Source organism: Asparagus officinalis, chromosome 3 (genome assembly GCF_001876935.1).
Source record: "Asparagus officinalis chromosome 3, Aspof.V1, whole genome shotgun sequence".
NCBI classification, from domain to species: Eukaryota; Viridiplantae; Streptophyta; class Magnoliopsida; order Asparagales; family Asparagaceae; genus Asparagus; species Asparagus officinalis.
The window spans coordinates 95,362,178-95,387,187 of NC_033796.1; the positions used below are offsets into that span (position 1 = coordinate 95,362,178).

At 38.7% G+C, this 25,010-nt stretch overlaps 2 protein-coding genes across 2 annotated transcripts; both read left to right on the forward strand.

Annotated features, from left to right (window-relative positions):
• LOC109835446 lies at nucleotides 934-23,465 on the forward strand. Its single transcript, XM_020403428.1, has 3 exons — nucleotides 934-947; nucleotides 3,161-3,236; nucleotides 23,148-23,465. Exons 1-3 carry the CDS (start codon nucleotides 934-936, stop codon nucleotides 23,463-23,465), a joined length of 408 nt encoding a protein of 135 aa, XP_020259017.1.
• Nucleotides 23,469-23,924, forward strand: LOC109835447. Its single transcript, XM_020403429.1, has one exon. The coding sequence runs from the start codon at nucleotides 23,469-23,471 to the stop codon at nucleotides 23,922-23,924; it is 456 nt and encodes a 151-aa protein (XP_020259018.1).

The following is a 25,010-nucleotide window of genomic DNA, read 5'->3' on the forward strand; positions in this document are numbered from 1 at the left end:
TAGTTCTGTCTACGTGTCTGAGTTGTCGGCTGTTGGTGAGTTATATATGACCCTTTTATGGGTATATATAAAGACAATTCCAAAGCTAACCTAGAAAGACAAGCATCGACCTCTGAGTTTTCATGCTCAGAGCCAAAAGAACAATCATAAGCAAATTCTACATTATCATTAAGAATCTAGTCGCCGTGAATTTTGACAAGCTAGCCTGTACAAAGATCTTCTAGGACAATTACAAGGGGTTCCATCTCCCAAATGAGATATTTATCTTGGTCAGGTTCACTATCCACCTTATTACCACTATGGAGATCTTTTTGAAGAGATCTTCTAGAATGATTACCTTGATTGTGTGTTTTCATCATAAAGAAGAGAGTCGGTAAAGTAGTTCTCCTCTCCCTTAAAGGGATGCTTATCGGCGTAGACCTTTTTAACTACCCCCTACTTATCGACATACCTAAAGCACTGATAAAGTATCGGTAAGTGTTTGCGTCAGAAATTAGTTTATTTATTGAGCTTATTACAACTCGTTTATCGAATACAATGAATTCTGAGAAATAAATCTTTTTATAAGACTTCTCGTTATAAACAAACAACTTCCTAGAAACACATGCAGAAATGTTTATTGTTTGTTGTTTGCGTGGGATCTTTGCCTGTGTCGGGGGTGCATTAGTCCGTGGACGACCAAATCATAGATCTAAGTTGAACCGTGAAGAAGGCTTAAGGTCAATGTTTCATTTTAGAAACAAAGACAGAAGTGAATATCTTAGCAAAGTAAAATAAAACACTCTTCTTGAGATTAAGTCAAAGCTTAGATCTCAATGAATCACAAGAGCTCTGAAAGGCTTGCACGTGATGAAGACTCTCTCTCTCCCTTACTTAAAACGCTCAAATCTCTGCTCTATTCTGATCAATAATGTTCTCCTTTCTCTCTCAGTAATGGTCCTAGGAAGGTATTTACAACTCATAAGAATCGTAACTGAAGTCTGAAGTCTGAAGTTGAAACAAAACAAGTCGACAAAATCCCTATTTCTGAGATAGTTGCGGCTGTCTCGAAAACAGGGTTCGTTCCTTTCTATTTTGTAACCATTCCCACTATGCTTTAATGTCATTATTTTAGCAGTTATTGGTGTGATTTTCGCTTGTAACATCTCCCCTGTGATTATGGATGGTCCCCAACAGTTATGAAGCTACGTGGATCACCCAAAACTCGAGAAAATCATCACCAAATCCACTCTAGTTTCTAAGACAGTCGCAAGTGTTTCGAAAACTATGATTTGCCTTCATAGCTTCTGAGACAGTCGTAAGTGTTTCGAAAACTATGATTTGCCTTCATCGCTTCCGAGATAGCCGCAACTATCTCGGAAACTATGAGTCTTCTCATAGTTTTTGAGACAAGTTTTGTGCATTGAAACTTGTGTGATACGCTTCTTGGGCATTCCTTAGTTGATTTTTTGAGTTAAAGAGATTCATTAACTTTTGTCAAAGCATCGCAATGATCGTTGAATCTTCTCTTTAGTTCCTTGTAATATTGGGAGTCGTTTGGTGAGATAGGAAGCTTTCAAGTCGACTTAAGGCGTGTCAACCGACACCGCCTTTCGAGTAGATACAAAAGGGACTTGGCTTCAAAGATTGGTCTTCTGCCGAGACACTTTCTAGTGTCTCGGAAAAAGCCGCCTTTCGAGTCGGCATGGAGGGGGTCTCGTCTCAGGTATCATCTTGAGATGTCGGCCTTCAAGTTGACACATGAGGTATCATCTTAGTTCGCCATTCAAGTTGACATATGAATTATCATCTTCATCTAGTCAACGCTGATCTCGTCTTAATTTCAAACTATCATCTCGTCTCGGATTTCAAGTCGGCTATCACCTCCTCTTGAGTCAACGTGAAGGGATCTCATCTAGGACTTTGAGTCAACTGCCAATGCCTTTTGAGTCGATGCAAAGGAAATCTCATCTTGGGTCTATGAGTCGACTGCCAACGCCTTTCGAGTCGACATGAAATAGGTCTCGTCTCGGGTGTCGGCTCAGACTTCAAGTCGACTGCTAACACCTTTCAAGTTGATGCGAAGGAGATCTTGTCTCGAGTCTCGTCTTGAAATTTGAGTTGATCGCCAACACCTTTCGAGTTGTCATGGAGGTGTCATCTTGTCTGGTTGAGACGTTGACCACCTTTCAAGTCAACACAAGAGGTGTCATTTCGTCTGGTTGATTGAGATGTCAAATTTCTTTTGACTCAACACAGGAGGTGTCGTCTCGTCTGATTGATTGAGACGTCGACCTTTACTCGGTTTGTAGGGGTTGTCGGATTGTGATTCCATTGTTGATTTGGCTCCTTAGTCGTCCTTTGGCATTGGGTGATTCCCTGTAACTCAGATAATAGCGTTTATCACCTTCCTTTCAACTTGAGCTTATATGTGATACCCTATAGGCAATTTTTGATGTCTACAAATACCCCCTCTAGAGTGTTCAGCCTCATTCTTTCATAAAGGAGGCTGGAATACTTTGGATATGATACACATACTTCAATTCATTGACTTCTCCATCTTTTAATCAATTCAGTATTTTATTAAATAGCTTAAAAAATTTTGGTGCTACGTTTATCATTTGACCATTGTTAAAATCTTGAAGTGAAGTTGTTGTGCTGATTTGTGAATTAGCTCGTGTCGTTGAGTGGACGATGAACTGATCATCTTGGTCGGGAATTCATATCTGAATTATGATTGCACTCCCAAGGATTATCCTTGGTCTTGGAATTGATCTGTATCTTATTTTCGCAAAGTTGTCGATGTGTTAACTGACGTCAACCTTCATTGTAACGTGAACACAGTTTATACTCATACGTAACTGATGTCTATACAGTTTAAGCTCTTAAGGTGTTAGACCAGGGAGAATTAGTTTATACTCATGTACTCCTTAGAGTTTTTTGGGAATCAGTTTAACCCTATGTACCTATTAAAGGTTCAAAAAGGTGCAGTTTATACTCGTATACATATCAGAGTATGGGAAGATCAAGCTAAAAATACATCGGAGGCTCGTCAGTTTGAGCTCTTTGTACGAGATTTGTGTTGGGTTTGGTATGCCCTCAAACCAATTTTCACTACACACTTGTATCTGAATGATAACATTTTGATATTGCATATTACATTTTTTCTATATGATTATAGATGTGCTAAAGAGCCCTTAGACTATTGGTCTATAACTACTAAGTGTGGGACACTCAAGGAGATAGAAGTCATAGAGGTACAATTGTCTTAATACTTTCGCAGTCACTGTCAGGTTTTGGCTACCTGTCAGGTTATGATTGTAGTATGTTCAGCTCCTAATTGGAGGATGGTCTATCTCAACCATTTGAGAGGGTTTCTCATAGCTGACATACTATTGTGTTCAATTAGTGTTACTGAATATTGTTGGTCCTATAGTTTTGATGATGATTTGTCAAATAATTTATAGCTAATATGTTTTCTAGTTCTCGTTGTTTGGTTCTTCTCTTTTTAGGCAATTCAACACACGACAATTAAGAGTTGAAGATTCAAGTTCATGCATGTGCATTCACCTAGGTATAAGAGTAGTTTACTTACATATATTATATGTTTGTATTTAAGCTCAATATATGAACACTTAACACAGATTTAACGTTTTCTATCATATAAATGATTTTTCATCAAACTTTGTTACAATAGTTTTTATTTCATGTTTACAGCTCATTCATACTTTATTATATATATATATAATGTATGCATGATATATATATATATACGTATTTACAAGTCATATCTTAATTTTCATATTCACGAAAAACAAGTTTTATGAACACTTTTCAAAAATAGTGAGTTTTCACAAACGAAAATTGCATTTCCAAAAATTCCTTTTCAAACATGTTTATTTTATCATTTAGAAACTTTCCCCAAAGTTTTACTATTTTTGGAATTAATTTGATATTTTTAAAGTATTTTCAAAATCAGCCCAAAACAGGTTTTCAGCATATATCAGTTTGCGGTCGACCGCCATGGTCGACCGCTAGTGGTTAACTTTCATAGTCTGCCTTTTATTGGATCGCGGTCGATCGTGACGGTCGATCGTGGCTCCATCTAGAGACTTTCACGGTCGACCGTCACGGTCGACTGCCAGCTTCTAAATCTCTTTTTCTGTGCTTTTGTGCTTCGCGGTCGACCGCAAGATTTCCAAGGTCGACCGTCAAACTCATAATTGCTTTCCAACGGCTATTTTCTGATTTGATTGTCTGAGGCTATTTTGGTCTTTTCAAGTTGGTTTTGGCTGATATTTTGAGTGGGTATAAATACCCCATTGTTCTTCTCTTTCAATAACCAAGTTTTGTTTTAACAAAATCTTAAGTGTGTTTAAAGAGCTGTTTAAGTTGATTCTGATCATCTGTTTTAAAAGAAGTCTGCTACAACAAGAAGAGGCCTTTCATTTCAACTGAGGATTCTATCCTCATCATCCTCTACTGTTCTTCTTGTTTATTGAGAAGTTTTTCCTAACTCATCTTTTCATATAGCTTATAATTTTATTTTCATATCTTAGCTATATTTATTGAGTTACATATTTTCATTCACTGTTATCACACACTGTGTATTGAGCTTAATATTCCATACTATATATTATGGGTTGTGGTGTGTGATTTAGTGAGTGTGAGCTTCATTTGCGTTCTCTTTTGTTGTTGAGAACAAACCATTGTATTTAACCTTTATTTGTGAGTATCACTTGTAATACACTTGTACACCGAGAGAAGTGCGAGGCGAGAGACGGGGTCAAATCCAATAGGAGTGGCGTCGGTTGACGAACCTAGGGAGAGGTTGCATCCGAGCACTTGAGGAGGAGGACACGGGCTAGGTTCCTATACTTAGTGTGTAAAGTGTGATTGCATAGTGTTTGTGGTGAGAGAGTTTTCGGTAAACTTGTAAACTGAGTGTGTAGAAGCTCCAGCTTCCAAACCGGATTGTGATAGTGGAGATCTCCTCGAGGTGAGGAGCGTAGATGTAGGTCGTGGGGACCAAACTCCGTAATCATATCGTTTGTTGGTGTTTGCTTGGCGTACATTTTATTTGTGCTTATTTTTTCTTACATACATGCTCATAAGTCATTCATATATTTCTTGCAAGAACAAATTAATTAATAAAGTTTTTAATTGGCTTTTAATCAGGATTAGATTAGCATAAGACCCTAATCACCCCCCCCCCCCCGGTCTAACATCATTCACTGATGTTTACTATAAATAGGGGTAGAGCTCTTAAAACTCTGTCAACATCAAAACATGTATAATCTCATTCCCTATTATGGATGAAACAACTATTAATCTTGAGACATGAGGCGAACTCAAACATTGGACTTATGCTGCTTTGATGTACTAATGACTGTGGCAAAGAGGCCTATACCTCGGTGCATTGGGTAACTAAGTTCAAGGTATTAGGAACTCCTATGTTAAGATGGAATCCACCCTCGGTAGGAGTATATCCCCTTGAGTCAGCTAGCAGTCTGGTTGCGGGAATCTGTACAACTACTCGTAACAGTAGAAGCAAACATAGTAGTGGTTTCCATACCCTTGGTTTTATAAATACGATCTCACCTCTCTCTCGGTTAAGAGGTTGAAGAAGACTAGGTTTTTGAGAAAACTAAAACAAGAAAGAGAGAGAGATTTCCTTGGTGGTTTCAGTCAAGGAGAAGTTGATCTTGACGTGTTGATCGGAGTCCCACTACTCACATGGAGGGCAATCGTTGATCATAGGCGTGAAGACTCAAGGCAGCAAGTACATCTTCCTCGGCCGTGGTTTCTTAACCAACGAAGGAATAAAGGTAAAGATCTAAACTTGTAATGTTAGATCTGTAGCATTGTAGTTCTAGTTGCAATCTATTAATAATCAGATATGTTAAAGAAAATTAGTACTCCAGGGTGATTCCTAAGGGCCAATGGCTACAAATTTTTACAGGGCCTAGAGCCTCCCTGGGAGTTGATATGGATAGGTCTAGGGCAGGTTTTGGGCTAGGATCACACGCTTCCTTATAAAAAATTAAAAACTATTATTCGGGATGCCTAATTCCCAACAATTTGATTGTAGGACCAGATGCAGATGTTGATACAGCTACTATCTCTGAAGCTACCCTAGGCGCTCGAGTCACGAGACCAACTGATAAAGCCGATTGAAGATGAAGCTTGTACAAGCTTTATGAAGAGAAGCTCTTCGAGTTAGAAGAGCGAATCCATCATCACAAGCTGTTCATTATAGGATTTTGGTAAACCCTCAGCCATCAACAGATTTGATGAGTCATTATCGATTATCGTTTGAGTCGGGCTAGCATGTAACGTTGTGCTAAAAGAATGAACTCTTTTAGACTTAGTGCTATGATATCGCATATATAAACTTTGTCATTTTCACGAGAACGCACCACCCGACAACGCGTGTTAGACGTAGGTTTATCTCTAATTAAGGATCAAGATAATATCCTCCACGCATGTAAGGCATGGGATTTTTGTTAGATTGTGTCTTCTCTTGGGGAAATGATAAACTCGGTGCTAGAGAGGAAGAATTTTATATTCTATGTTAAGGTCTTCTCTTGGGGCAAAGACGAATCCGATGCTGGAGAAGAAGAATTTTATACTCTATCCCTTACTGTGAAAGAAACTCAGATGGGATCTCCACTTTGAGAATCCTAAAGGTGAAACTAAGAGTGAGATCTCCACTTTGAGAATTAAAAAGATCCGGATAACCCTAACTTTTATAGGATTAGTTACCCAAATCTGAAGATAAATTTCTTATTTATCGAGATAAAATTCTGATTTCAGCCCTAACTGTTTGAAGATTTTACCAAGCGGGAATTTTAAAACGACCCTAACTGTAGAATGTTTGATCGTCCAATTTGAGTAGAGGAGGGGATTTTGGCTTTGGCCCTAACTGTTTAAAGATTTGATCAAGTGGGAATTTGAGACGACCCTAACTGTTTAAAGGTTTGATCATGTGGGAATTTGAGACGACCCTAACTGTTTAAAGATTTGATCATTCAATTTAAAAGTGAACATCTTATTCATGGAAGGAATCGAGAGGGAATTTTGGCTTTGGCCCTAACTGTTTAAAGGTTTGACCAAATGAGCAGTTTGAGATAACCCTAATTGTTTAAGGTTTGATCGTTCAATTTGAAAGTAGACCTCTCATTCATGGAAAGAATCAAGAGGGTATTTTAGCTTTGGCTCTAACTATTTAAAGGTTTGACCAAATGAGCAATTTGAGACGACCCTAATTATTTAAAAGTTTGATCATTCAATTTAAAAGTGGACCTCTTGTTCATGGAAGGAATCGAGAGAGGATTTTAGCTTTGGTCCTAACTGTTTAAATGTTTGACCAAATGAAAGTTTGAAATGACCCTAACTGTTTAAAGGTTTGATCGCTCAATTTGAAAGTAGACCTCTTATTCATGGAAGGAATCAAGAGGGGATTTTAGCTTTGGCCCTAACTATTTAAAGGTTTGATCAAATGAGAGTTTGAGATGACTCTAACTGTTTAAAGGTTTGATCATTCAATTTGAAAGTGAACCTCTCATTCATGAAAGGAATCAAGAGGGGATTTTAGCTTTGGCCCTAACTATTTAAAGGTTTGACCAAATGGGAGTTTGTGACGATCCTAACTATTTAAAGGTTTGATCATTCAATTTGAAAGTGGACCTCTCGTTCATGGAAGGAATCGAGAGATGATTTTGGCTTTGGTCCTAACTATTTAAAGGTTTGACCAAATGGGTAGTATGAGTGCGGGTACAAATAACAATGAGAATGTTGATTTGTACAAAACACTCATTGGGGGTTTTTGGTGTCAAGTGATAAGATATTGACACGAAGGGAGTTCGATGATTATCATGGATCAGCAGATTAAAATTTTGGATGTTGTGTCAGAACTTCAACAGTGAGAGTGTTAAAGATTAGACACAGTGTGAGTTTGAAGGATTTTAACCATAAAGAATTTTGGCGGACCCATCGCCAATTAATTTGATCAGTGAGGGATTTTGTAGTGGAGGACCATGAATTATTAAGCACTTCAAAATTATACCCTGAGAGTTTCCTGAGGAAAGATTGACCACATGTAGTCGTTGAATCTCATCTCTACGAAAGAGTGCTCCGACAGTCACAGTAGGAGGGTTTTAATCATCTTGGAAATGATTAAATAGCCATAGTGGGAGATTCTTAATCATGAATAAGAATAAATTATTCCAATGATTGGTTTTTACCTTGAATAATCAGTTTTGGGTTATCCTTAAGAATACCATGTGTAGTATTCTTCTGGAACTTCCCATTAGAATGTATTGAGGTATTCCACCCCCAGCTCTTTGGCGAACCTGAATCCAATTGTATTCAGTCACATTGTTGGGTTATCCTTAAGAATATTAAGAGTAGTATTCTCCAGGAATTTCTCGTTGTTGAAAATAAGGGAAGTAGTTTAACATCGTATACCCGTCGGAGGAAAGGGAGAAGCTGTTTGTACTCTTATACTCTTTGGAGTTTTGGAGAAGCAGTTTATACTCGTATACTCTTTGGAGTACTTGCCGTTCTCATTTGGTTTGTTTCGCTGTTATGATGACGGTATCAATCAAGACTTGGATTCTGTTTTTGAGAATGACGCAAGCCTTAGTAGGATGAAGAGTCCTCATGTGGTACTCACGGTATTTTAGGTCTGAATTCTTGTTGGCTTCCTCCTAATTTTTAATAGATGGTAGTTCAATTTTGTTGTTGTTCAGGAGATACTTGAAGATGGCTGAAACATTATCGTCCTTGAAGGAGTACCGTTGTGTTTGAGGCGATTGTTGTGGTGATTGTTGCTATAATTGTTATTGTAATGTTTGATTAACGTCAACAGCAGTTGCAGACACTGTCGCTTGGCCTCTCTCAGCCTTCTTTCTTTTGAGGAAGCGTTCGGCCTGTTCACCACGTAGTTTTAACTCCTTCCAGGTTTTGGATGGCATGACCCTCAGGGCTTCCAGGAAATTAATGGAGAGATTGTTGTAGCATGTCTGCAAGATGAACTCCTTTATGACAGGATCCTTGTAATTCATTACCTTGTTACGGAAGCGTTTGATAAAGCTATCAACTGACTCCCCATCCTTCTGTTTCTCATCCACCAGAGCTCCAATTGATATTTTGGTGCCATCATCGAAGAGTTACTGAGGAATAGATTTTTGATATCATCCCAGCAGTTGACGCTCCCTGGTTTGAGACGTCGAAGGTGACCCTATGAAGGGTCCCTACGAATAACCGAATCATCAAGAGCTCATTACCTGAGATCATACCCAACTGAGACTTGAAGTAGATTAAATGCTGGGTTGGCGAGCCTCTCCCATCAAATGACATGTAGTTAATTAGATTGAACTTTGTTGGATACGGGATTAATTTCCACTCTCTCGGATATGGGCACGGAATGCCAGTCTTCTTTACTTCTTGAGCTGACATCAAAGCGTTAACTTTGTTCTCAAGCTCTTTCATTTTCTTGTCCTCACCTGTACTTTTCTTTAGGGGATGTTAAGGAGATTCAATTGGACCACCCCTAGCATTATTTTCATTTGGAGGAGGATCAACCAAGATGTGCTCATCTACCTCTGAATCACTGTCGACTATATTCGTTCCAACCGAAGCAGTATTATGCCGGCTAGACTCAGCCTGCTAACTTGACTCAGGCTGCTGACGAGATTGTTGAGTTTGCAAATCTCTCATCTATTACATAGTCAACTCCATCTCCATTCTCATCTCAGCTCTGATTTCTTCTCGCTGCTTAGTTAGAGCTTCTTGCAACATTTGAGCTAATTAATCAGGTGTTATGGTGAATACCTCTCTAGCATGTCCTACACTGGACATTATGTCGTCAGGGCACCTGCAGAATAAGTATCTGAGAGCTCCTCTTCTGAAGACAACCCTTGGTGCATTCTTCTATAATCTCTACGTCTAGTGGCCCTTAGCTGTAGCCATGACATTCTATGAGAGAGCCCCTGATCAACTCTTCCTCCTAGAGAAAAATTAGGGTCAGAATTGATTGAATGTTGTTTTCCTCTATCTGTCATATTAATGGTGACCTCTGGAAGCTCATCATCTTGAACAGCAGATCTTCTCTTGCAAAAATGCCTCGGCTTGGGCTTTGACGTTTCAATAGAAAGTCTTTGGAATACAGAGACTCTTGGTGGTGAGGCTTTAGAGAAGCTACATTCAGACAATACTGCTCTGATGAGCCTTTCACATGAGCAATGAGGGCTCATTTCTTGAACAGTCCTCTTTTGAGACTTATTCACACCCCTAGTCTGATAGTACAACTCATCAGTATGATGATCGGAGCAACCTATCGGCTATTGGTTTGACTCCCTGGGTATGACGTTATCTTTAGACCCACCCTCTTGTGAGTGTGGACTCTTAATGGGATCCTGGGTTTCAACACGCACCCCAAGCAGGTGGTTACATGAGCTTTCTCAGCCTAGGATTGCTTTGACTTAGTGGGATAACACGTGCGATACCCAGTCTAAAGAGTTACTTGAGATTTGTTCACCGGACCCAAGCGTTCTTTGATTGAATATTTGCATCGATCCTCATGCAATGGACCAAGGCGATCTGCCATCATGATTTTGAACTTTAACAGGTTAGGACTGACCCAAGGCTTCATTGGTGGAGTAGCAGATGTGGTTGCAGTAGACGAACGAGGAGTAGACATCGACGGAGTCGAAGGAGAGCCCTTGGGAGATGGCCTTTGTCCGAGACACTTACGTATGTCTCGGATATGGCTCCCTTTACTAAGACAGCTGCTAGTTTCTCAGATAAGGTCCCTTTGTCCGAGACACTCGCAAGTGTCTAGGTTGAAGGAAGTATTGCACAATTCTGAGTCTCATGTAAGTTCAGATTTTAGGATCAAAACTTTGCGAATTCTATATGATTCTTTGGACACCATTTCTTTCCTCCCTTCTTGTGATTGTTGAAAAAGGGAACGACCACGAGCTGCGTTTGCACAACGCTTTTGAATGCGCTCTTTAAGGGTCGAACGGGCTCTTTTAACGAGAACCCATTCCTCCATCGTTAACTTAGCAGATATACGAGTGGTTTGTCGTTGAGGCAAATGGACCACTTGTTGTTTGCTCGACTCTAGATCCGCGTAGTAGCGAACCCCGTTGACTTGTTCTAAGGCCTTAGCCATTTGACGAACGCGATGTTGACGTTGTCTCTGACGAGCCCACTTCATTGGTGCTGGTGAGCTTTGATTCAATGACTCCTTAACTAGAGAGGAGTCCTTGTGAGCATAGGTCTTGGCCTTGTTGATTGCCAGAGAAGCGTTGTGAGGGGTAGCCTCAACAATAATCGGTCGAGAGTCTTCACCCGTAGCCTTCATTGGAGTTGAAGACTAGAAAACCTTCTTCGAAGATGAAATCTTCTTACATTTGTGATGCGAGGAAGATCTTGAGGATGAGGATGATAGATACTCATCAAGCTTTGCTTGGTCGAATTCATACTCAACCGTGGATTCAACCAGGATCTTCATTGGCTGCGACACGACGGTCTCGGTAGCGAGACCATTGGATCCCACTGTGATCACCAGCGTGTTTATGTCGAAAATTAGTTTATTTATTAAACTCATTACAACTCATTTATTGAATACAATGAATTCTGAGAAACAAATCTTTTTATAAGACTTCTTGTTATAAACAAAAAACTTCCTAGAAACACATGCAGGAATGTTTATCGTTCGCTGCTTACGTGAGATCTTTGTCTATGTTAGGGTACGTTAGCCCATGGACGACCAAATCATAGATCTAAGTTGAACCGTGAAGAATGTTTAAGGTCGATGTTTCATTTTAGAAACAAAGACAGAAGTGAATATCTTAGAAAAGTAAGATAAAACACTCTTCTCGAGATTAAGTTAAAGCTTAGATCTCAAGGAATCACAAGAGATCTGAAAGGCTTGCACGTGATGAAGACTCTCTCTCTCTCTCTCCCTTGCTTAGAACGCTCGAATCTCTACTCTATTCTGATCAATAATGCTCTCCTTTCTCTCTCAATAATGGTCCTAGGAAGGTATTTATAACCCATAAGAACTATAACTAAAGTCTAAAGTTGAAACAAAACAAGTCGACAAAATCCCTATTTCCAAGGCAGTCACGGTTGTCTCAGAAGCAGGGTTCATTCCTGTCCATTTTGTAATCGTTCCCACTATGCTTTAATACTATTATTTCAGCAGTTATTAGTGTGATTTTTCCTTGTAACGTCTCCCCCATGATTATGGATGGTCCCCAACAGTTATGAAGCCACGTGGATCGTCCAAAACTCGAGAAAACCGTCACCAAGTCCACTCTAGTTTCTGAGACAGTTGCAAGTATTTCGGAAACTATGATTTACCTTCATAGCTTCTGAGATAGCCATAAGTATTTCAGAAACTATAATTTGCCTTCATCGCTTCCGAGATGGCCACAACTGTCTCGAAAACTATGAGTCTTCTCATAGTTTCTGAGACACATTTTGTGCCTTGGAACTTGTGTGATGCACTTCTTGGGCATTCCTTAGTTGATTTTTTGAGTTAAAGAGATTCATTAACTTTTATCAAAGCACCGCAAAGATCATTGAATCTTCTCTTTAGTTCCTTGCAATATTGGGAGTCGTTTGACGAGATAGGAAGCTTTCGAGTCGACTCAAGGCATGTCGACTGACACCACCTTTCGAGTCGGCACGAAGGGACTTAGCTTCGGAGATTGGTCTTTTGTTGAGACACTTGCTAGTGTCTCAGACAAAGCCGCCTTTAGAGTCGGCATGGAGGGGATATCATCTCATGTATCATCTTGATATGTCGGCCTTCAAGTCGACACATGAGGTGTCATCTCAGTTTGCCATTCGAGTCAACATAGGAATTGTCATCTTCATCTAGTAGACACTGATATCATCTCGACTTCGAATTGTCGTCTCGTCTCGGATTTCAAGTCGCCTATCACCACCTCTCGAGTAAACATGAAGGGATCTCATCTAGAACTTTGAATCGACTACCAATGCCTTTCGATTTGATGCAAAGGAGACCTCGTCTCGGGTCTTCGATTCGACTACCAACGCCTTTCGAGTCGACACAAAATAGGTCTCGTCTCAGGTCTCGGCTCAGACTTTGAGTCGACTGCCAACACCTTTTGAGTCGACGCGAAGGAGATCTCATCTTGGATCTTGTCTCAAACTTCGAGTCGACTGCCAATGCCTTTCGAGTAGACATGGAGGTGTCATCTTGTCTGGTTGAGACGTTGACCGCCTTTCGAGTTGACACAAGAGGTGACATCTCGTCTGGTTGATTGAGATGTCGAATTTCTTTTGAGTCGACACAGGAGGTGTCGTCTCATCTGATTAAGTGAGATGTCAACCTTTACTTGGTTTGTAGGGGTTGTCAGATTATGATTTCCATTATTGATTTGGCTCCTTAGTCGTCCTTTAGCATCGGGTGATTCCCTGTAACTCATATGATTACGTTTATCGCCTTCCTTTCAACTTGAGCTTATATGTGATACCCTATATGCAATTTTTGATGCCTACAATAGGATGATTATATTAGAATAGATCCATGGTCATCCTAGAAGTAGGTTATAAAATGTTTCTATTTCAATGACGTAGCATGTTACCTCAGTCTTTAAATCGCCAGCTAGTACTTGAGAGAAATCTTGTCAGTGACTAGCTACTACTAGAATTGAATCCGAAGATGGTAATGGTTGTTCCTGACAACTTGTATAGTGGAATATCCAGAAAGCTAAGGAGCCTCCAAGAGATGATGCTCAAGGAAGGTCTTGGATCAATATGGACCCGCTCAACTTTGGTTGAACCAACATATCCTATGTGTTAGAGTGGTCAATTGTAATAATGGTCCTTGATATGCATGACTTCCAAAGTGAAGGTGATGCAAGGGTTCTGTTGATGACGTTGATAGCATTGCCTTCTATCATTGACTTGGGGAACTTTGGGGATATAGGCAATAAATGCCTCACTATCCATCAACGCATCCCTCATATGCTCGAACAAACTAGAAGTTTATGCAAGGTTATGTGAGATAGGGTGTATCACGTCCCGTGCCCACGGGCTCGTTGGCACGTGCAAGCCGTGGGACCTACCAAAAGTAACTCGATGTTGGCTAAAGTCCACTGCCAAAATGCTAGCACTAGTTATTCTTGGACCTTGGGCTTCTCTATTTAAGCTACTAATATTTCTTCACACTAGTCCATGTGGGACTAAAGTGGGAGTGTTACAATCACCCCACCTTATAAAGATGACGTCCTCGTCTTCACGACATGACAATTGGCACCTCTCAGTATCACTGCCAGGTAATATGGACTCTAGAAGTGGCTCCTACGAGCTCTAGAGGTGGCTCCCACCGCATCCACACAGTGTAGCACTTAGTTTTGTATAGCACTTAGCTCCACACTTCTGACTAGCAACTGCTCTGATACCATTTATCACACCCTGAGTTCACGGGCCCGTTGGCATGTGCAAACCATGGGACCCACCAAGAACAACTCGATGTTGGCTAAAGTTCACTGTCAAAATAATAGTAGTAGTTATTCTTGGACCTTGGGCTTCTCTATTTAAGCCACTAATATTTCTTTACACTAGTTCATGTGGGACTAAAGTGGGGTGTCACAGGATGGTAGCCAATTAAGCCAATATGTCATATTGAAATAGAACTTTGAGTCCAGTGGACGGTTTAATGCTTTATCAAACTACATTTACTTCTGTTTAGAGGTTTTTGGCTGCTTGGAAGGTCCCGATTGATCATAATTCTTCGAGTAACCTTATTAGATATTGTTCCTTTTGGTGGAGTCTGCTCCAGTTGTGCTATTATGGCCACATTCTTTTCCTCCAAATCCATCATTGAGGAGACCTGCAAAGATTCCTCACATATAATTGTGGATATAGTATTACAAGACTTCATCTTTCCCTTAATCTTAACATGGGGCATTAGCTTGAGAGAAGTCTAATGCTCATCTTGGAGAAGGTCAAACCTACATCATCTCTCCCTTGTGGGTTGTGAGAGGGACAAAAGTCTTGACTCTATCGACCTTACTGATCATGATTGACCAAATCCATTCTTGAAGTAGGAATGGGTGTAACTCTATTTTGAACCTGAATTTTAGGCATAGAGCCATATTGAAGGATCACCATGTTGGTAGTAACTTTCTTCTGCTCAGGTTAAAGATCGAGGATCTCTGAGTCAATGAACTTCTGTATTTCATCCTTAAGGATATAATAATTTTTCATCTAGTGTCCTAACATCCTATGATAGAGGCAATAATTAGGTCAACAATTTTTCCAACTTATTCAAGGCATCATGCTTCTTAAAGCTTGAGCCGGTTGCCCTTGTTTAGCACTTGGAAGATAGTGATTTTTTTGTTCGTCCTTGAAAGAATACCTTCATTAGGTATTCTTTTGAGAATCTTTCTTTTGTTTGTCAGGTTTTTTAACCTAGTCAGTAAATGTCTCCTTTTCAACTGGGATAACTGCCTATGCTTGTTCTTATCCCCTTTTCAATTTAAATGGGGATCGAATTTGTTGAAACTTTCAGCAGTTTTTATGGCAATCTCCGCCTACTCCGTTAAGTCTTTCCATGAGTTAGCTTTAATAGCACATATGTGAGCTTCAATACGACTTAGGAAATTCTGCTGATAAGTTTAGAGTAACATGGCAATAACATATCATGGCATCGCAATATCAATATGAAACCGTTCATTATAGTCTCTGACCGAGTCACTCCTCTTTGCTTTGCTGAGAAAAGCTTAGCTATGGTCATATCGCATTACTCTTCATAGAACTGGGATAGAAATTGAGACTTCAAATCATCCCATGACTTGATAGAACTTTCGGTCAACTTTTGGAACCAATCAAAGTCTACCCCCTTGAGAATGCTAATGAAAAGTTACGCCTTGATGGCATCATTCCCTACCACATTCCTTATTTTTTGATGGAAATAATAGATGTGTTGATATTGGGCAATCCTTTAAAATTGAATATATGTAATGTCAGTGGCTTGTACTTCATTGAATAGAGGACCAAATCCCACTCAATAGGATAGGTGATATTAACTTTCTTCAACTCTGTTCACTGTGTGAGATAGTTGAGCTGATTATGGAGGCTTTCAAGGATCTTTGCCTTGTGTTTTGCCTTTGGTGAACTAGCTAGATTCCCCAGATTCTAAATGAGATGAATGAGTATTGTCTTGATTCAATGACTTTTTCTCAAAGAAAACATTAATAGGTAGCTTCCCCTTCGAATTATCTTTGGGGGGTTGAGAGACGCGTAATAAATATTGCAGCATGTTTCAAGTCACTCAAAATGTTCGTTAGATGCTTTCTTTTGGGCTTTCATTTGGTGAGAAAAGTAATCATAGGCCTCTCTCTGCCATGTCTGCAATCCATCCCCACTCTTCTTGAGCTAGGAGTTGCATTAGATGCTATGGCAAAGTTAGCATTGCTAGTAGTAGGTTAGACCACTTGTGATGAAACTTGTGGAGCATGCATTCGTAGGAATTAATAATCAAAAGGAACTATAACTCCTTGCCTTAATCTGGTATGTCAAAACACATCGTTGGTCTCCGGAAGAATACTCCTTATGCCTGGAGAATATCTTGGATCAGAAGGACTATCTTACTCTTCTTCATCTTCCTCCCTAGTTACACTGGGCATATTGATTGTGAGCTCTTAGAAATTACTTTTGTTCTTTTTGGAACGTCATTGCCATTTATTCCTAGCCTATGAAGGCTTTGGAACTAGGTTGAGAAATACTGATTCTTTTACAAGTGGGGACTTGCATTGGCAATTTATTTGAATATCATGGTAATTTTCTTTAGGGTTGCGCAACGCTAACTTTGGCACGCCCTCTTCAGAGAAAGAAACCCCCTTAAATTAGAAAAAGCTTCATGTTAGCTAAAACAGTGGTTGCTCTTCTTGAGAGCAACTTCACCTACTTGGCTTTTGGCAAATGAATATCATCTATGACGTTGTTTTGACCTACGATTGACATGGTCAATTGAGTCTTTATCACAAGTTAATGCTTGTGATTAAGAGGGAAAATAACCAATGGTGATAATTTTTCCTTATGGGATTTTAGATGGAGGATAGCCCCTATTCCTAACTTCTTTTAGAGAAGCTTAACAAGCATCGTGAGACGCTTTGAAGCGAACCACAAGAGGGGTTGTGAATTTAAGTCAAAATTGAAAGGATGTTTGAACACCCTGACTTTCACCTGAGGTGAGGGTCACTGAATCCTGGCTTTGGGCGAAGCTCGCTTTGCTACGGGCGAAGCTCGCTTTGCTACGAGCGAAGATCGCTTTGCTGCGAGCGAAGATCGCTCTGGGCTAAGTTGAGGCTCTTCATAGAGCTCTAGACATGGGCCAATGGAGTTGCGTTTGAACTCGATCTCATATTGCGATGAGGTTTATAGTAGATTTTAATTTATAGCCACCCCCCTCTTCTCAGAAGAAACAAATTCCTTGAACTTTGCTTGATCAAATTCAATGACTAGCGACTTAGTAATAGACTCTAAGGCCTTAGTGTCGAACTACAACATGATTTTCTCTTCGGATGAAAAAGATAGTCCTCAGCAGGGTTTCCATCTTGTTTCAGGTCTTTGAAATTTATAATAAAACTAAAAAATATAATCTAAAGACTTTGAAACAAAGAAAATTTTGTTTAAAGATGGGTTCTTTTTTGTGTGCGAATGGAGTGTTGTTCTCATACTCCGTTGATGGTCTTACCATGACGATCAGTCTTCATAGTGATTTTAGAGAGTTGCTGATGTTTTTTTGCCAAAATTCAAAATCTCTCAAGATTATCAAGGTTGGGATTCAAAATGATCAAAGTGCCAAAAATGAGTAATCTCCCCCTCCTATTATAGGCTAAGTGAGAGGGTTAGTGGCCAATAAATGTGAATTAGTAATCATTACCTTAGGAGATAATGGGAGTGAGCTATTTCCAAAAAATGGTTCTTAAAATGGCTCTGAGTGAAGTGCACTGATAACAGTCATGGGTGAAATTTGTTCTAGAGAACTTCTCCAGAATCTAGGTGACGTGACCCACATGAACTATTTGGGTGGAGCTCATTATGGGTGAACTTCACCTAAAGCTTCACTTTGACTTGGTCTTGATAGCAAGCTTCATTGCAATTTTGGGCAAGCTTCACCATAACTTGGGAGAGCTTCGTTGTGACTTGGGTGAGATTCACCATGGCTCCTATTTAGGCCTATCTGAAGTGTTTATCCTATGGATGTTCACTTCCTTGGACTCATGTTGGGCTCAAGTATAAGACTCGTGTTATCTATATTGAGTATTGGTTCAGGAGAGAGCTTGTTTACTTTAACTGTCTACACTGGGTGCCACAACAATGTACAGTGCTACAATGAACACTTCCTTGTAGATCTCATAATATCATTTGGGTACTAGGCCATAGAATGCTCTCCGGGGCAATTGATATTATGTAGATAGTGTTTGGGGAGAAAGTCGATTTGTTCATTGCTTTGTTCATTACAACTTCAAACGTTACAATAAAAACAAAAGTTAGTCTTTTTATATGACCTTTACACAATGAAAAAAAAAGTACAACTCTCGTCAAACAGCACAACGGGTGTTTATCGCCCGCTGCTTGTGTGAGATCTTCGCCTGTGACGGGGAAGTTAGTATCTGTAGACCACTAAACGATCAGATCAGATCCGGAGCTTCATTGATTCGCAAAGGAATCAAGAAACCGAAGTAATTATCTCGGCAACAGTGAGATAACCACTCTTCTCGAGATCACCGCAACGGGGCGATCTTAAGGAAAAGAACCAGGCTGCAGATCTGACGAACTCCTCTTCTTTATGCCAAAGAATTCGCTAATATCTCCTCCTCCTCTCTAAAATTCGTGGCTCTTCAGTCCTCAGTTCAACAGGGCTTCGCCAACGCTCGAGAATTCCAGATCTGAAAAAATAAAGGCCCTGGGGCTATATTTATAGGCTTTGGGACCCCTATTTTCGGATAAGAACAGTCGATTTCCTCTTATCCTCAGTTGTAACCACTTAACCACGTTCTTGGATGATATCAGATCAGTTGAAACAAATCCAGGCAGTTAACAATCGAAAAACAGTTTTAAACTGCCAAAATCAGCTTTTTCAGGTTGCAGATACCATTGGGTGTCTCGGCTTGGTCGAGACACCTTTGGGTGCCTTGGTTTGGCTCAGGGCTTATTTTCATGCATCCCGTCTGTTTTTGTCGTATCTTTGCCGTCCGAACCCAGAATTACGTGGTTCAAGATGCGTTGGAAAGCCGATGAGGAGATCTATGTGTTACATATAGGTACCCTGTAGGTAATAATTGTATATTATAACAGGACCTATATAAATGTAACATCCTTGTTCAAAATAATAGTATGCTATTTTGGTCAGATTTATCTAGTATTTTCATATAGATAAAGTACTTAGAATGATACCAGACTATCAGACATTTCGGATATGATCGTAATAAAGAGATCTAATTTATCATTAATGTATATTCTAAAATGTTCCTAGTCAATGAAGTGTTGAAATGAGACATCATCACTTTGGGAAGACTAGTGTATACTCTATTTCTCCTTTGGTAGGATGATGATCCATCTCTTGGGTCATTGATGTGAGACATCAATATATAGTATACAGGTGACTCATTAATGAATGAGTTGACTGAACGACTCACTGAGAACATCTAGTTGGTAATTATACTTAATTGTTAAATAGAAGTTCTCAAGTGATATAGTACATAGTAGTCTCTCGACCTGAGACATGAGTGCAATATCTTACATGTCAGTATAGGTGTACTTAGACTTTTACCTAACCACAGTTCTCATCGAGTTATGCATAACGGTTCTTGTTGGGTATATCCCGATGCATAAGTAGATATTAAGATGCCAATATGGGATTCGTCTCTCCCAGTATAGGGGGTTAATGTCATAAGATTGTTTGATATAACTATAACCTAGAAATCCTTGGCCGAGGTAAATAAGATAAACTGAGTGTCAGTTTGATCTTATAGGTTATGAGTTTAATATCAACAAACATTAATTGAGCAATTAGGGTTTAACAGTTTTTCATACCCTATGCTCAATAGTTTGACATGGTTTGACGAAGAGATCGGACTGTACAACATTATCACTGAGTGGTCCTGATAAAATTGGATAAGTATCTTATAGACCTTTATCACAACTCATACACGGATAGTCTTCATATACAGCTAGTACCTCTGTTGTACTTGTGGATTTGATCCACTACCGAGTTTTGAGTTGGGCCCTAGAGTCACACCAAGCGCGTACTTGAATCCTATGAAACACAATTTATAGGGTGATGCGTATGATTGATACGCATATATGATTTTTTTTTTTATCGGATACATATAAACGGTTATGTATATCGGTAAAATCGAAATGCTATGTGCTTAGGAAATGAATTCTAGTATTTTTTCCTATAAAGTTAACTTTTAGTCAACTAGTTGACTTTTTTGTCAACAGTTGACTTTTGGTCAACTCTTGATTTATTTGGTCATATAGTGACTAATTAGTTAAAGATTGGAATAATATTATATACCATATTTATGAAATACTGTATTAGTAATAATAATTTGGTATTCTCATTTATGAAATACACATACCATGTATAATGAGTTATGAGATGAGTCACTTAGTGGTATGGTTTGAGCACATGGTTTATTAGCACATGGTTTTGAAATGTAATGATTCATAAGATGATTTATTGCATGACTCACTTGATTAATCATTAATTTTTGATGATTCATTGCATGACTCATAGGATGAGTCATTTATGTCATGAACACATTTCACTCTATAAATATGAGCTCTCTCTCTTCATGAAAGGCTAATGAAAATTAAATTTCCATAAGAGAAAACAAGAGAGCTATACCTCTTACTAAACTCTAGCAATCTTTGAGTAAGAGGAAGTAGTAGGATTTTAAGAACCCCAGGGTGGATATCTTGCCTCGCATCTCAAACAGCATCAAATAGCTTTCGGGTTTACTTAAAGAGTTGGAGATCCACTACGAGGAGTTTTCTGCATCAAAGAGAGCAAGCTAAAGGTTGTCCGATTCACTATCGAATCACGTTACAAAAGTATGACTTTCAAACCTTGTATGCTCTCTTAACAATAAGAATCATGTTAGATTTAATTAGACGGTCCATATGAATATTTCATACTCTCTACATGCTTAGTAATTTTTTTTCATACATGTCTTCCGCTGTGTATTATGCATGTAGACATAGCACGATTTCCTTCATGATATCAGAGATATGGTTCCATCTAATTGAATCTTAACATGTACATCTAACTCATGGAGGACCTTATTCTTGCTTCTAATTTCTAGTTTAGATGAAACTAGTTAATTAATTCAAGTTATTTTGTAATAAGTTATACAAGTTGTTCATTCGAAAATATGATTTTTGGTTCATAAGTTTTTAGGAGTAAAACAACACTTGTATAAATTGTAAAATAATTAATTACAACTAGTGTAGTTGTATGTTAGAAGCTTCTTAGTCATATTTGAGTTTGGATAATCCTTATGCTATCTAGTTTCCAATATGTTGCATAACTAGATAGCTGCATATTTCTTAATATTGATTATGTTATATGATTTATCATCTTGCGTGGATGTTATGTTTATGGATGGTAGTGGACAACTATTCTCTTGCATGTTTTGTATTTATGTAATAAAGTTAGAAATGTAATAATTATTTACAATCTCTTCCCTCCCCGAGCATGGCCTATGCCTACAGGTTTAGGCACTTGCTCATCGATCATGGGCTACGCCTACGGGTATAGGCCCTTGTTCGGGTGTGGGGGGTTATGGTTGCTTAGTTTAGTTATTTTATTTATAGCTTTTTCTTTACATTTAATGCAATATTATTACCCATCCTACGAGATGGTTTTTCCATTATAAATGGGGCTTGCACGTCCTATGTTTATATGATTGTAATAATACAGAGTTTGCAAGGGAGCAAGCACCGCAAGGAGTTGCATATGGCTTGCTAAAATGTAATTAGTATAGTTGCATTTTATTTTCTTTAGTTGTCCACTACCATTCTATATAAATTTTACATTACATATAATGATATGTTGGTTGTGCCCCAATTGTAGATGTTAATACAATTGGGTACTATATTCTGTAAAGTTTATATCTCTATCTCACTAGAGAATAGTTTTTGTTATAAAAACTCATTTTTAAACTTTGTGAGACATGGCAATAGGAGTTTATTAACCATAGAGTGGTGAGACCGACATTAACATAGCGTTAGTGTGAAAGATAAATAAACCTAAAGCAGTTAAAAGAGATGTATTTAGAACAAACTTTTAACTAGTGTCTAGGAAAGTAATTATGAGATATAGCTCATCGGGTGATGCCCAACTTAAGATTAGAGGTGATGCCCAATCTTTCGCGCTATAGTCTTAAAGAGCGGTGGTTACTTAATTAAGGTCCGATGAATATTCCCGGTGAATATCTCGGAACCCTCCCACCAATCTTGTACTTACCTGGCTAGTTTAATTGTTGCAAGTATAAATATAAAGCATCTTTAAACTATATCAAGTTTGATTACGGTAAAAGATTTATGAAATCGTCTGTAGCCCTCCATCATTTCAGTTGAATACTACTAAGCTTATAAATACTTTGTTTGTTGGCTATCGTCAAGGTAATATTATTCTATGGCTAAGTAGTATTCATCTGTATATAAGATATAAGGATAGCTTAAGTTGGTTATGCAACTTTGTTGGCCTTCATCAAGAGTATGCATAAGTTAAATTTAAGCCGGTCAAGAAATGATGGGTCCAAACTTAACTAGCATTTTATGATTTGTTGGTCATCGTCAAGGTCATAAAAGACTAGGGGCAAAATCATATCAAGAATTACAAGAATGTAAAAGACAAAAATTATCTACCAATTATTGAGTATATCGATTTGTTGGCCATCGTCAAGGTTGATACATTCAATGATAATTGGATCTTGATCCTACTTGAAAACAAGGGATTGTTTTCCGATCACCTCTTATAAAGATTTTGAGGGACTCGAAAAATAGTGGGAGGCATAACTTAGATAAAAATGAACCAAATCTATTTTATGTATTGAACATATTGAACATTTGCTAAAATATTTTTTTCTCTCTTTCAGGCCATTATGTCTGGCTTAAAACTCATACTAGAACAGAATAAGTTAACCGGTCCTAACTACAAAGACTGGTTGAGGAATGTTAAAATTTCCCTAATTTATGACAAAGTAGCATATGTCCTCACAACGCCGGAACCCGTTCTCGGCCCAGAACCCACTGTAGCAGATAATGAAATCTGCATAAAGTGGGATAGAGATTATTCACTTGCTCAATGTCTCACAATTGCCTCTATGGATTTGGTCCATCAGAGGCAACATGAGAATATGGATGTTAGATCCATATTCCGTAATACAGAAGAGCTGTATGGCGAGCAACCGTGACAGATGAAGTACGCGACGTCTAGGAATTTGTTCCAGATGAAAATGACTATGGGATCTTCTGTTGGGGACCACGTCCTCAAAATGATCGCCTATATCAATGAGCTTGAACTTTTAAATGCATGCCTAGATGCAGATAGAAATACAGATATTGTTCTGCGGTCCTTAACACCAGCCTACTCCCGATTCATATCACAGATCTGGATGATGGATCTGGAGCCCACTCTTCCTGCCTTACTTAATTTGTTAAGACGGGAGGAGAGTTCTATGAAAAAGGGACAAACAGCAGCCTTGGTTATAGGAAAATATTCTTCCACTTCTAGCAAACTGGTTACCAAGAAAAAGGGAATGAAGAAAACTACTAAACCAAAGAAAGGTGTTAAGAAGGTTGTCAAGAAGGACAAAGGGAAGGCAAAAATGACGACTGTAGAATGCTTCCATTGTCACAAGTCAAGACACTAGAAAAGAAACTGTCCTGAATTTCTAGCCTCACTCATCAAGAAGAAGCAAGTTGTTGCTTCATCTTCAGGTGCGTTGGTTACTCAGAATTGTTTTTCTTAAATCCTACATCTTGGGTATTAGATACCGGATTAGGATCTCACATCTGTAATTTGTTACAGGGGTTGAGAAGTTATAGAAAGCTTGATGCTGGAGAGATGACCCTACAAGTTGATAATGGTGCAATAGTTGCAGCAGTTGTAGTTGGGGATTTTCATCTAGCTTTACCAAATGGAAACATTTTGATTTTGAATAGCTGCTATTTTGTACCAACTATGATGTGTAATATAATATCCATATCTTTATTAGATAAAGATGGATATATGTTCAAGTTGGAGAACAATGTTATGAATATCATATATAATCAAAAGTTGATTGCTTATTGAACATTGTGTAATGGCATCTATATTCTTAATCAAAATACAATTCTGAATACTCATCACGCTAATAAAAGAAAGCACTCAGTTATGAACGATGCTTTCTTATGGCATTGTAGACTTGGTCATATTAATAAAGAAAGACTTGCCAAGCTACATAAACATGGATATTTAGATCCGTTTGACTTTGAGTCTTATGATACTTGCAAGTCATGTCTTAAAGGCAAAATGACCAAGACTCCATTTACGAGAACTGGAGCAAGAGTTACAGAACTCTTAGGACTGATACATAGTGATGTATGTGGTTCTATGTCTACAATGGATAGAGGTGGCTACTCCAACTTTATTACTTTTACTGATGATTTTTCAAGATTTGGACATGTGTTTTTAATGAAACACAAGTCTGAAGCATTTGAGAAATTTATCGAGTATAAAAATAAAGTAGAGAACCAAACGAGTAAGAAAGTTAAAATTCTTCGATCGGATCGAGGAGGTGAATACTTAAGCTTGGAATTCTTGGGTTTTTTAAAAGATAATGGGATTCTCTCTCAGGTTACTCCACCCTTTACACCACAGCTTAACGGCGGGTCAGAAAGGAGGAATCGTACCGTATTAGATATGGTACGTTCTATGATGAGTAACGCTGAGTTATCTTTTTTATTCTGGGGGTATG